We start from the raw sequence: 14,587 nt of genomic DNA, 5'->3' as shown, positions 1-14,587 counted from the left end.
ATTAACCAAAGCCATTTGAGATAGTATAGGCTCTTAAACAGTTTCGCAAGGCAAACGTTCGGTAGTGGAATAGTAGCTACCTCGGCGACGTTCTCGGTGCCGCCGAGTTCGTCGACGAGCTGGTCGAGCGTGTTCGGCGGCAGGCGCTTGCCGAGCCGCTCGATGGCCAGCAGCAGCTCCTCCTTCATGCTGCACGCACGTTCGATCGCAGACCGCGGCGGTGGCGCGGCACGGGCTGGACCTACAAAATTACATCGAGTTTAGTTTTTTACCATTTTGTTCTTCCATTTTGCTCTGTGATCATGAGTCAGAATAATTACCGATGCGGAGTATGATACCCCGTACATCACAGTGGGTGCAGTACAAAGCTACTAAGGGGCGAAGCATAGAAGGCGCAGCAGGGCTTTATATTAGATTGCAAGTGTACTGCAATCGTCAACTCCTGAAGACGAGGAGGCCGATGGCGGTGGGGTGTGGTTCAAGGCCACTGACCGAGGTAGAGCCCGTTGGTGCCGACAGGCGTGCCGGTGAGACTGTGTCCGCCGGGCGCGGTCACCGTCACCGTCTGCGGCGTGGGCGCGCTGCTCTTGCGCTCGAACATCGTCTCGATCTTGTCCTGCGTCGTCGACGGCTTCTTCTTTGCGACCGCCTTCTTCTTTTTCGCTGGTTTCATTTTCTTCTGTCGCCCCACCCACGGATCTGGCCATTATACATTTATTAAAGTAATTAAGTCTAACAAGCAGGAATACTTATGGTGGCTAACTTGACTATAATGCCTCAAATAAAACACTCGGGCTAATAAGTCCGAAGAAATAATTCTTCCCAGCCATGGTCGGTAAGGAGGGTTTTTTATTTGTAGCATTACATACTTCCTTACATAGGTCAGGTCCAAGTTCAAGCAAGCTTGCTATGTTCAAAATTAAAACGTTATATTATTCGGGCTTCTAATAGTCCCTCGTTAGTAATTTCTTATTTAGCGTCCTTAATACACAATGTACGTAAAAGCCTGTCTGTCAAAGAAATCTCTAAAATTGTTGAATGTCACTGTCAGGTAATTAAATAATGGTTTCCTAAATTCTACACAATAGTCGCAATTCCCAGATCGCCAGATAAGATAATTTCAAAATTGAATGGTTAGAATATTTCAAGCACTGACAAATATTCCAACGAAAACGGGCTCACCATCATCGCTGTCGCTGCCGCCGTGGAAGGGGTTGAAATCGCTAAGTTCGGAGTCGGAGGCGTGGCGCCGTTCCTCGTCCGAGTCGAGTTCCAGTTCGTCCTCGGAGCCGCGCACGAATTCGTCCGAGGACGAGCCGCCGCGCGCGCGCTTCGCCGCCACGTTCGCCTGCTGTCTCGCTGTCACTGTAATCAGACGACTGTCTCGTATAACCTTCGCTCTCCCCCTTTACTCTAGTAATAAAAAGGTTGACAATATTGAGGAGTGCTACACCGCGGATGCACATCCTTTCACTGATTGTGCATGTCGACAATATTGATCTTATTGAATAGCATGGTGTTTCTAAACCAGGATATGAATTTATTTTTTGTGAAATTACTTCACTTCACCAAATGTCTGGTTGCACCATCGATCAAATGCGGACTAAATAAATCCACCTCCGGGCCTGCAACGAGCGCGCGGGGTACTGGGGGGTCACGCGAATGATGCGACTGGCTCTGCGATTCAGAACGACTACGGCACGATTTGTGCGCGCGGGTACCTATTTTATTCTAATACAATAAGTGTAATGCAGTTCGCTAGTTTTATTTAGCTAGATACCCCTTGTACGTGACAGGGCTCTAGTTCCCACTAGTGCCTCTCCATTACTGAAGGTCGGCAGTCAGTTTTCTAAATCTTTGTCCAAATCTAGAAATTGTTCCGCTCCCTGATGTTACGAAACCATGATATTTTCCGTCTTCCAGCCTTCCGCTTCCCAGATACTTTGGCCATCATTATGGTGTGTAATAGATGGTACCTGTTATGTCGCAGTACATGATGAATGATGTATATACTCTACCTACCTGTCCAAAGTAACGTTAATTTTTAATGTACGCAAGTGATTTCCCGAATCCCGAAAACAAAAGATCTGGGATAAAAAAATGTAGTCGTAAGGCAGTCTCCACTTTGTCATTTTATTTTATTATAATATAACAAGTCGTGCGCCTGATGGTAAACGACACGCCTGTCCATAACTGTTGAACAGTTGCAGTGCCACTCAGAGCTTTAAATCGCAAAGATCTGAGGTGCACTGCCTCTGCGCCCATCACCATGAGACATAAGTTGAAGTCTCATGTGCCTGTAATTTCACCAGCACCCTTATCCTTCAAACCTGGAACGCAGTAATGCTGACATTACTGCTTGGCGGCAGAAACAGGTAAGGTGGCAGTACTTGCGTGGACGGACTCTTTCACAAGGAGCTCTTCTGCTAATAGTAGCAGAAGAGCGCCAGTTATAGAACTACAGTCTCTATTTATCGAAGTTTGGGTAAATAAACGCTACCATTCCGATTACTGAGTAATTAACAACCTTCATTTTATTTTTTTAAATATTTAAAATTGTTTCTGGTCATTTTCTAACAATCACGGATGTTGACTGATTTCCATGTCAGCGGTCAATACTATAATATAATATTATAGTTAATTGCCCTTGCTTATTTTAGCTAATTATTTTGTTTTGCAGCCTTTACTCACTAAATTTATTTATTAAGTAGTAAGTTTACATTCAATCAAGTTTGACAAGCCCCAGGTTATTGTAAAAGAAGTCCATTATCTACTCAGGATGCTGCGAAGGCCATTGAAATTAAAAAACATAGAGGGAAGATGGTTTCTCCGTACCACCAGTTTGAGATCAAGTATTTCCTCTGATGAAAAATCTCAAGCAGACATAAACTGAAGAATTAATTAATATGTTATAATTTATTCTGAATTCCGTTATTAATGAATAATAAATTTATTTTAATTTAATTTGTAAAACCATGAATTATGTAGCGTAAATTGGAACGTTCTTTGGAAAATTTAAAAATAAGGTATTTAATTAATAACTTTTGTAACTATAGTGAAACTATAGTGGTTTGGATTAATATTAGACATAACCGGTTGATGACTGTACCACCTCAGTCTACCGTGATCATGGGTCCTGTAAAGGCCCCGAAACGTTAATTTGTTTGAAAAAACAAATATAGGCGATTGAATCCGGAAAAATAGTTTCATTTCCCATGTGTTACAATCGCGAAAACCTAAGAACTCGATAAGTTTACTTAATGTTCTACTTACGTTTCCTCTTGGATGTATTCGGGTCCTCGTTGGAATGTATGCCGTTGAGGGGCACGAGGGGCACCAGTGGTGCCGCGGGTTTGGCCTTAGGCGCCTCGAGACCGAGTAAGCGGTTGATACGATTTCGGTCAGGAGCCGGAAAATGCTTCTCCACTAGTGTTTGGAATACGCCTCTGCGTTAAAAAAAAACGTTATTAGCCAAATCTTTGAACAATAATAATACGTGGCATATTTAAATATAAAAATATTGTTTGGACAATGCAAATTAACAGAAAAAAACAAAGAGAAATAAATGTAGGACATACAAATATCTCTCCCGGCCCGGGAGTCGAACCTCGGAGGCAGTTGGTGAATGGTAGTCTTCTCCATTGAAAAAATTTTAAATGAACATAAACTGATATCAGCGCAAAAAGTGGTGCAACCCACATTTAATATCTTTTCGATAATATTCCTTTTAATGATATTTAAATACATAACCATTTGATATTTGGATGCTATTTTTTTATGTATAAAAAAGATATATATAAATATATATTTAAATATAGGTAGGTTTTGCGCTGATAGATTCAACTATATTATTTATAAAAATAATATAACATCCCAAAATAGCACTTGAAAGAAGTATGAAAAAGAATAGTTACATCAACACAATACGTCATGATAAATGGTACAATTCAAATTTCCCGCCGTCGCGCGCTCAGGCGCCATGTTAGAAACCCTACTCGGCGTAAGGCCGAGAGCGTCCGACCACCCACCGCGGCCCCGTCACCCGGCGGCCATTACGTTTTGTAACCGGTTGATAACAACACGCGTCGCGAACAGTACTCGGTTTCAGCGCATTTCTACACATGCGCGTCTCAAAATCAACCTCGATTCACGATACATTGATTAATAAAACAGGTTTAGATTTCATTGTGGCGCAGTTCATGCTGCTTTTGGAGTAGTATTATGAATCTTCAAATGTAGTTTTGTTTCAAAGCCACGAGTGAATTACTACGAAATAGCGAGTGCGACATTACTATTGAACAAGAATTTGTCGATTTTGCAAAGTGCGGATAAAAATGGCCATGATTACGAAAAATATTTTAAAATCATTTTTAGAGGAAATATCGTCGGGAGCGAAGTTCCCAACGTTTGAATTCGAATCGGCGGAACGATTCACGGTACTGATAAAATGCGAAGTGGTGGAAAACCAGACACCGGAGTTCTACGGCCAGTTCGCCAGCGATTGGATTACCAAGTTTTCAAAGTTCACTGCTACCACGTGGATAGTGAGACAATGCTTCCGCAAGTTAAAACGGTTACTGTACCGCAAAATATACGTTTGTCATAGATCTAGTTTCAACAAGTCAATAAAGCCAGACTTCGCCACTCGCAATCAAGAGTGCAAGGCGAAAATAGAGTTCCGAATGAAGTTTATAAACAGGAATACGATTAAGAACGATCCCCATCTTAAAGAAGGTTTGAATCTGACGATATCAATAGATTTCACACACTCGCACAAAGTACACGCTCCCGAGGCATTCATGCTGCTGAAAAGTACATCTGAAACTGACGAAGCTTTCCTAGAGTACTTGGATAATGGATGCTCAGCGTTAGCAGCCAAAAAATACCACGAGTTAGTTCTCATAGATAAATATGGCGAAGAATGTTCTGACGTGCTTTCAAACGCGACAATCAATCCGACCTTACGTCACGTCACGCATATTTACTCAAAGAAAAAGAAAGAATTTGGCGGACACGAGTACATCTTCGCTGAATTGATTCCTGGCAAAAAGGTTATGTTAAAAGCCTTTGCCGGCATTGACATCGATTACATAGAAGACGGTTATGGTAATGGCGCCTACTGGAATTTGGTGACAATTGTAACCCCTATGATGAAGAGAGTACTAGCAAAATGTGACTTGGATTATCTTTGGCTCGACTACACCAATATCCCGAATGGTGATATTATTTTTTTCTTATATGTACCGAGCATCGTAGGGCCACTTCCCGCCGCTTGTTTCATGCAAAACAGGGTTAAAGATTTCTTAGGATCATTTTCAATGATCAAAGTTGCTATGGACGATGCATGTGGGAAAGATGTGTACACAAAAAAAATGGTTTTCTCCGACCTAAAAGAGCAAAGGCAGTACACATTACCCGGATTTTTTGCAGATAGTAAAATATTTACGTCCCGCACTTGGTTGTGCAGCGAAATTTGGCGTTGGCTGAATGATGACGACAACAAACTGGAACGCAAGAAACGTCCCATTGTTATGGCTCTTATCAAATCCATGATTTATGCTGACACTCTAGATGATGCCACAAAAATGTACAACGATCTTCGAAGCCACAAATATGTCACGTCAAAACGGAAGCTCGCAGAGTACGTCGAACAGTTATGGGCGAAACGTGACCAATGGCTGTATTTACAAGAAGACAAACATCTAACCAACGACCTGACTGAAATGATAGTGCGACTCACGAGAGAGTTTATATTAAAGAAATGTAAAGGTTTCAACATGTGTCTCATGATGGATGTCGTTACTAACATAATGGAAAGACATTTTCGCAGGCTGTTGCTCAGTATCGTTAAAAGAGGCAAAAGCGCAGCGACAATGACCAAATTCTTAGACAAAGCTAAGATTGTGTTGGGCTTTGGGTCAGACGTTCGTCGCATCAGTTCACATGAATTCCGGGTCGAAGTGCAACAAGCTACAAAGAAGTATCTTCATTTCAGAACAGATACTATGTGCTGCGATTGCGTTGACGGAAAAAAAGGACATTTCTGTGAACACCTAGCAGCAATAGTCAACATTATTGAATGTGAACAGATGAAAGTTCCAGAACTGACCGAAGAGGAAATAAGCCTGTTCACTTATATTGCTGGGGACGACACTGGCATGGACGAAATTAAGCCTGAAATTTCAGAAGAAATGCAAAGCATAGAAATTAGAGAGGACATTGAAAATTTATTGACAGAGGGAAACCAGGATAAAGAAATCTCCACAGAACTAACAGAGAATGAGCCCGAATCGGAACCGTCTTATCCAGAATCTGATGCACAAGGTAATTATTATCATCTTGAAATTAAAACAGAGCATGATAAAGACGACCCATTGGAAGAAGAATTTGACGACATATCGGACATCGTAAATGAAGAAGGGTCAAATGATGAACCCAGCACATCCACGCGACAACCGCTAGAGTTAAAAAGAAATTATGAAAATGCCCTTAAATCGATGAACGATGAGTTCCGTAGACTGAACAAGTTGTTCAGAAATAATCCAAACAAATCAAATCTAAAATCAATGACACAATTAACAAGCGAACTGCGTAAGATACGGCCACTGGAAAAGGTTAACTTGAAAAATATTCAATTGAAATTGAACGATTCGGCAAAGAAAAGACGACTTAGTTAAAACAATGTTTCTAACCTTATGTTAGTTTTTATGATGTAAGCTTTTATTGTTGTAATAAACATAATTAATAACAACACAGGATTTGGGTTTTATTAAAATAAAAGCTAGCTATTCCTACGTGTGTTGTACATACATTGAAAATATTGCCGGATAGGAAATATTGCCTAAGAGTCAGAGAATTAAATTTTTCCCGTACTAATACGATTTGTTTTGCCTGGGTCGAGCGGCACTGGCTTTATTTTAGAATTTAATTAAAGCCTTTTGAAAAATGTATATCGTATACTATTACGTGTTGTATTTAGTTCAGATGATATTTAAAAAATCATTGGTAGTGTAAAGTGCCTACTGCATACTGCGGTTTCTGTTTTCGAATATCGAAAATTTTTAGGACTCGTGTTTTCACACCGTATAGTAATCAGTGTATATCCCCAAATTTACTACATATTTTTTCCAAAGAGATTGATTCAGGTTGTACAGACTCTTAATAGAACTGTCTAAAGAATGAGCACTATTGGTGGTAAGAATTACAGGCGAATCCTTTGCATATAAACAATTTTTTTTTGTTGTTCAATAGGTATGGACATGTAGTATGGAATAACAGTAGATTGTACAACAAGTGCATAAAACGCGTCACTTTACCCGAGACGAGTATATCCATCCGAGGCGCAGGCGAGGATGGATATACTCGTCTCGATGGATATATCGAGGGTAAAATGGGTTTTATGAACGACTCTGTTTTTCACTTCGATTGCGAAGAAATTAAACAGCAATATTACAAATAAACGATTATTTAATTAAAATTGAATGTAAAATTGTAAAATTACAACAATTAGACATATTTTTAATGTGATGGTTTTTTATTTTATGCACTAGAGCATAAAATCGTACTTTATGCAGCCTACACCCAGCATAAATACGAACTTTAAGGGTCGTATTCCAGAACTCTACTCAATGCTCAAGTCAGGACTTGAGCAGACTTGAGTATGATTTGAAGCACTGGAAATACGACCCTAATGGCAGGGACTTGAATATGATTTTCAGTGCTCACTGCAATACTCAAGTCCTGACTTGAGCATTGAGTAGAGTTCTGGAATACGACTCTAAGAGCTTGAGAAGTCAAAATGATATTTTTCTCGCAATTTGAGGGCGACAACTTTCTATAAGTACAAGTTATGATGAATTGAAATAAATAGAAGTTGAATGACGTGAAATAAACAACGTTATCCTGCAATATTATTCGTGGAATGTCAGCGCTCCTCTTGTCGAATATAACAGTATATCAGGCGTGTGACTAAAGAGTTACAGTTATCCTCTCATACATAGTAATGTTTTTTCCAACATGCTTGGAACGGCATTACTTTCAAAAAGGAACCCACAAAGTTTGTCATTTATGGGGCGTGCAAATCTTTGCCGACCTAGGCAAAATAATTAAATATTTACTAATAAAGAGTTATGTAGAGAGCTTAAAGAAAAACCATCACACAGCACACTGTATTCGTAAATTGCGGGAATTACAAAAAAAGATTATCTATGGTGTTAATTATTTTGAGTTTAGTTTTGCCGAATATACCTGCCATTCGGCACCTTAACTAAACGCAAAATAACCATAAAGATCTTTTTTGTTAGAAATGACCATTTTTTTTACTATCTCTGCGAAATTGAGTTCTATTGTGACAAACGAAAATACAATAATGAGCTGTATTCCGCCTAATTTACTACGTTCCTCTTTATTCTTAAGTCATTAATTATTTATCGCATTATTGCATTTCGATGCCTTACTGTCTCAAACTCGTATGTTATAAAGAGTGATTATTCAGAAGACGGCAAAACTTTCTATTTATTTTAAATTCCTTATCAAGGGCGTTAATCTGGATGCATTACTTTAAGAATAGGTAAAAGCAAAATAAATGCGACGTGAAAACCTGCAAAATTTGTATATATAATCCATTGACTTACAATTATATAGACGTCGGGTCCGCGCTAAAAAGTGTCCGAACTTATAGGGCGTTAAAATCGTATACAGAGCGTCATTCACGCTCTAGTCTTCGTTTGTTCGACTGACAGGTAAGCAAGCAAAATTAGACAGTACTGCGATGACATTACAATTTAAATTCAATGTTTTAGCTTTTTCATATTCCTTTACATGTCACTACGTTTAAAAAGGTTGACTTGGGACATTTTTTTCGTGGTTTTTGTATTAGACCCGTCGTCCATTTATTTGTAAGTCAATGATATAATCAATTTTTTGCACTTCCGTAACTTTGTGTTTTAAGACACGAGTTGGAGAAAGTAAGACGACGATTTGTATTGTGCCATTTTGTGTAGTTGCTAGGTGTACTGAGGGCACTCACTTGGCGGTGGAGACGAAGTCGGTGAGCTCGCCGTCGTCGCGCTCCAGCTGGTCGAGCGTGCGCGCCTCGCCCGTGGACTGCAGCCCCATCACCACGCACTTGCCGCACTTCACCGCCTCGCGCGCCACCACCACCGCGTGGTTCACCTGCAACGCACGGCTCTCGGGCACCGTTCGCACTCTACCGCTGCTCGCAAGGCAGTCATTTTTCAATTGCTCATTGTGACTACCTTCGATATCACAGATAGAAACAACCTGAGATAACTAAATGGGTCACTAAGATAGTCATCTAGGTATGCAGCGCTGTATTTTTTTTTATAGACGAACAAGTGGTGTGTCTGGTGGTGAGCGACACGCCTGTCCCTAACAATTGCAGTGTCGCTCAGAGCGTTAAATCACAAAGATCTGAGGGGCATTGCCACTGTGACAAAGTGACAGGTCCCATGTGCCTGTAATTTCACCAGCATCTTTACTTGGAAACCGGAACGCAGTAATGTTCACATTACTGCTTGGCGGCAGAAATAGGTAAGGTAGCAGTACTTCCCTGAACGAACTTTGGAGCTGTATACATTTATAAATCTCGTAGATGGCGAATTTTGAATATCAACAGAAATCTTATTATAGCAAAAGTAAGAATGATAATAATTAAATTTATTTTTATCGATTTGAAAAAAAATATTATATTAAAAAAATAAAAAAGAAACACCATAGTACCTTGGCAGCAATGCAGAGGTACTTGAAGAAACGCTGGTGCGCAGACCAGAACTGCCCCCACATGGTCTTCTTCATGCGCGACTCCGCGTCGATCAGCTCCGCTGCCTCCGTGAACCGCTGCATGGCCTCCACCCACTGCGCAAACATTTCATTCACAATCAAATAATTAGAATACGTGTTAAGCCAACATTAATATGTCTGGTTAAAGTTGTACAACAAAATGTTGACGTGACTACAGTCAGCAAAGTAAAACTTTATTTTCATTTCAGGTAATTAGTATCCTATTGCGTTGTACTATATATATAAATTAGATATTTGAAGACGGGAGTAAAATGACATTTCACAGGGCAAGTGTTGCCCGCGTTCGAGCAGCTAGTGATTGTAGTCGATAAACATTCTCTCGACTGAATATTGGTTATGCTTATAGGATAAATAGCTAAAGTTGTTTCATTTGAATCATTCTCGACCAATTATTCATCCAATTACTGAGCACAAGTTCATTTGAAATGGCAATTTTTGTAAATCAATACATACATACACTGTCTTTAGAACTATGTTTATGAAAAATACAAAAATGAAACATATTTTAAAGTTTTTAATTTTAATTCAATGTAGATAATCAAATCCGGCTATTCTTATTAATGTGTATAAGAATAAAAATTGATTTCTATACTAGTAGGCCATCTGTCAAAATAAGAATGAAGAAGGCAGTAACGCAATTAGTAACCATTAGAATGTCGTAACATTCATAATTTAGTAATTTTTGGCAAAATTGTATCTTCTCTACAATTTATCGATAAAACTATCGACAACAACTACATAACTATTTAAAATTTTATGAAAACTGGCAACCCTAGAAATGTCATTTTACTCGGTCTTCACAAAAGAGAAGACTATAAATTCACATGGTGCGTTGAAACGGCGCGCGGCCACTGAACGCGTGCGCATCAAACAAGGGCCAGGAGACGAAGCGGACAGGGGTGCTTCAATACGTAAGTAAGCGGCGTTACTTTGCGACACCGCATTATTGCTCGTGTGGCACTCGATGCATTAGTAATCATAGCATACAAAATTATTAAATAGGTAGAAAAAGAATGCGCATACCAAAGCGACAGATTTGTCGTAAGTCTCCTTGAAGGAGTCTGAGAGCGGGACCTCCTCGATCTTGAAGGTGACGCCGTGGAAGGAGAGCTGCCGCGCGATGTACATGCCTCGTAGCTTCATGTCCATCGCCACGATCTCCATCGCGCCGACGCCTCTGCACCACGCAACACTCACTAATCAAATCAACGGCATAGCAATACCAACTAAATATAATATTCCACTGGATGCTGACCTAAGGTGTTCGTCTATTTTGCCCTTTTAACTATAGTCTTTGTCACCTTTGACTGCAACTATACTTAATTTTTGTAGGATTAGAAAAAACGTAAACAAGCAGTGATCATAAACCTTTTTCTTTAGTTAACAAATTACCGGAAAGGAAAACATCGTCAGAATTTATGACAAATTTCATTTACGATGACACAAATACATGTTATTTATAAATTACGCTTAAGGCGATGAGGTGCCCAAAATCGCTTAAATATGGTGTTTTTGTGTAAGCTTTTAGGCTATAACATAGAACGTGGAACTTTGAAAATAGTACATCCTGTAACACATATCTTGAAGTGTAGCTTGAAAGTCCAAGAATATTGCTTATTGTCATAGGTAATACAAAAACTGGATTACAGTGAGACTGTGGTGGTTATTTTTTGACATATTTTTCTCGGGCAAATCAAACTTGCTTACTACCAAATTTGGTGTGGTTATTTAAATGGTACTTATCTTGATCCTGACACTTTATTTGTTTTAAATAAAAGACAAATAACAAATTTAGAAGTAAAAAGTAACTTTCGTCTACTAAAGTACGAGCTAAATATTTGCTTGCAAATTAGGGACAGGCACTTAACAATTCCATATCGAAATTCCCGACTATACCTGCGATGGAATTTGCGATCAAAAATGTAAACAAAGGTGCATTTACGAAACATACATATACATATTTATATTAAGAATTGTGTAAATGATATATAAATCTGTCGAGAATGGTGTTTCTCCATCAATCATTATAAGTTGATTAAAGTAATCGTTGCCCTTTGGCGACTAAAAATATCAAGTTGTTTCAGACACACAAAAAAATCAAATGTTTCTTAAGAATGTCAACTGCTACTTGCAAAACGGACAATCCTTGTTTTGGCAGCCTTAGAAGCAGCAAAAAAAATTTACACTGCAGTAACAATGCAGTAACATTTTTGTTGGACAACATCAAACTTACCTCTTCTCGACAGCGTTAATAAAGTCCATGAAAGTGGGGAATGGAGTCCCCTCTCCCCAGATGCCAAGCCGGACCATATACGCCATATTCCTCGGTTCCGAAGCGCCAGTGGCCGAGGCGTACACCACACGGGCTTTGGGCAACTTGTTCTGGAGTTCCAGAGCTGTCAGACCAGTCTTTGTCGCTTTGCCCGAACCAACTGGGCACAAGTTTTTGGCCTTGTGACACTCGTCGAATACAATCTGATTCTAAAGTCAAGGGAACCACACAAATGGAACTATAAAATAAAGAAAATCCTGATGGGACCATAGAACGCTACAAAGCGAGTCTAGTCATCAAAGGCATTTCTCAAAGTGAAGGTATTGATGATAAAACCGGGAAAATAAAAAGGACGAAGAGGTATTGTCAAGGATACGCATCCATCGAAGTCCTCCCCGCACCACTGCAGAAGCTGCTTGAGGCGCGTGCGGTACTTGGTAGCGGTGGACTGTGTCTCGCCAATCAGCGCCGAGTACGTCGCGAACACCACGCCCTTCTTCACGTTGCCGTTCACCGCGGACGACAGCTTCGCGTATTTGAACTGCGTAACACAAAAAAACTTGCTATTCAAGAATAATGTAACCAAAATTGTTCATATGTTAACACCAGAGATTGGAATAGGCAGATATTTACCTAAAGGTGGGTGGCGCCAGCGACTGACAAGCGCCAGTGTTCGATATTCTTTTTGTAATTTCTTATAATATTTAGGACAAATTTTCCATCATAGTTTTTTATTGATAAGGTCAATTACAGTACCAGCGCGCTATGATGGCCGTATATACAATAGTGAGGACACGACAACAAAGACATAAAAAAATTCGGGAGATCCGCTGGTTCGTTCCGTCGCTTAGTTGGTATAGCATCTGATACGGTACGCTAGAAGACGTCGGTTCGAATACGGTCGGATCGAAGAATTTTTTTCTGAGTGTTCGATCTTTGTACTAACAATTAAAAAAAGGAAATAAGTTAAGGTTTTTATTAATAATTAGAAAACTTTTTTGCAAAATATACTACCCTGCTAAAGTAACTTTTTTTATAATACCAACTGACGGAACGAACAAGTCGTGCGCCTGGTGAACGACACTCCTGTCCATAGCAGTTGCAGTGCCACTCAGAGCTTTAAATCGCAAAGATCTTAGGGGCACTGCCAGTGGGACCGTCAGACATAAGTTGATAAGTCCCATGTGGCTGTAATTTCACCCGCACCCCCAAACCGGAACCGCAGTAATACTCACATTATGTTTGATGGCAGAATTAGGTATGGCGGCAGTACTTCCCTGGATGTATCTATTTCTGCCGTTATATAGCGTGTGAACTGTGCTTTTATACGGAATAAATGATTCTATTTTATTTTATTCTAACCGAGAAACGTGCGTATATTTACCTTGTTGAGCGGATGAACCTCTATCTTGCCGGCGCCGATGTCGCGCAGGTCGCGTTCGGCGTCGTATTTGAGATCGTTTGAGACCGAGATCCAGATGGCACGCTTGCGACCCTTTATGTAGTTTTCGAATATTATTCCCGCTATGGTACGACCTTTGCCTACACCGGCACCGTCGCCTGTCCAAGAAAAATTTCAAAAGATCATTGACTGGAACTTGGAAGCGCCTGTAGTTCATTCACATTAAAAAGCAATAGGAAATTTCCCGATGATGGAGTTTTCATCATTACATACATACATACATACATACACTTCACGCCTTTTCCCCATCGGGGTAGGCAGAGACAACAGTCTTCCATTTGCTTCGTCTTTCATCAGTAACAAGCCTTTATTTATTTGATATCATAATATTTAACAACCATGATTTTTTTTGTGGAAATACTAGTGTCCGCTTTTTGCATCAATAATAATGTCTTTATACGTTCCACTGCTGAATACGGGTTCCTCAGAGTTTAGGCATTAGTTCGCACGTTTGTCAAGGGGTACGCCTTAACGAGAGGGTTATTGCTACTAAACTTCCTAGAAAATAGTGTTACAGGTACAGGGATGCGAAGCGACGATCTCTCAAGTGAGAGTTCTTACACTGGGCTACCACGTCGTTGTTGTGTTGCGGTTTTATTCGCAATAAAATGTAGCAGATAATTTTAGTTGAATGTCCTATTGCAATCTCGATACAAAGAACGTAGACCCACCGATGAGGAAGCCGGCCCTGGTGCCGTCGGGCAGCATGTGCTCGTGCGCCTGCGAGGCGTACACGACGGCCTCCAGCTGCAGCGCGGAAAGCAGCCCGTTGCGGATGGTTTCGTCGGGAAGGCTCGTCTTGTACGTCACGTCTACCGGCTCCACCGACGACAGCGACGCCGTTTCTACTACCGGATCCGGGTGCTTGCGACCGAGTTTTACTGGAATTCGACAAAAATCATTTACTATCCTGAATTGGAGGACAAAATCCGTGGTCACTACCCGTTCAGCACTTTCAGTTATTCTCGATCTAAGATGTTTAAATTAAATATTTTGATGATAAATTTATTCAAATGTATATTTACAAAGAG

At 40.2% G+C, this 14,587-nt stretch overlaps 1 protein-coding gene across 1 annotated transcript in view; it reads right to left on the bottom strand.

The window, feature by feature from the left end:
- Positions 1-14,587, bottom strand: part of LOC113225475 (protein strawberry notch) — a 36,106-nt gene that overhangs the window by 11,573 nt on the left and 9,946 nt on the right. Inside the window, exons 7-17 of the mRNA XM_026457793.1 lie at positions 14,228-14,509; positions 13,479-13,654; positions 12,471-12,635; positions 12,056-12,297; positions 10,846-10,999; positions 9,742-9,876; positions 9,029-9,174; positions 3,274-3,446; positions 1,183-1,365; positions 493-699; positions 32-241 (exon numbers count right to left, since the gene is read on the bottom strand). Of these exons, the coding sequence (XP_026313578.1) occupies positions 32-241; positions 493-699; positions 1,183-1,365; positions 3,274-3,446; positions 9,029-9,174; positions 9,742-9,876; positions 10,846-10,999; positions 12,056-12,297; positions 12,471-12,635; positions 13,479-13,654; positions 14,228-14,509 (2,073 nt within the window). The remainder of the gene's footprint in view (positions 1-31; positions 242-492; positions 700-1,182; positions 1,366-3,273; positions 3,447-9,028; positions 9,175-9,741; positions 9,877-10,845; positions 11,000-12,055; positions 12,298-12,470; positions 12,636-13,478; positions 13,655-14,227; positions 14,510-14,587) is intronic.

Source organism: Hyposmocoma kahamanoa, unplaced genomic scaffold (assembly GCF_003589595.1).
Source record: "Hyposmocoma kahamanoa isolate Upper Pololo Valley unplaced genomic scaffold, ASM358959v1 160, whole genome shotgun sequence".
Classification (NCBI taxonomy): Eukaryota; Metazoa; Arthropoda; class Insecta; order Lepidoptera; family Cosmopterigidae; genus Hyposmocoma; species Hyposmocoma kahamanoa.
This window is presented reverse-complemented; position numbering and strand designations above follow the sequence as displayed.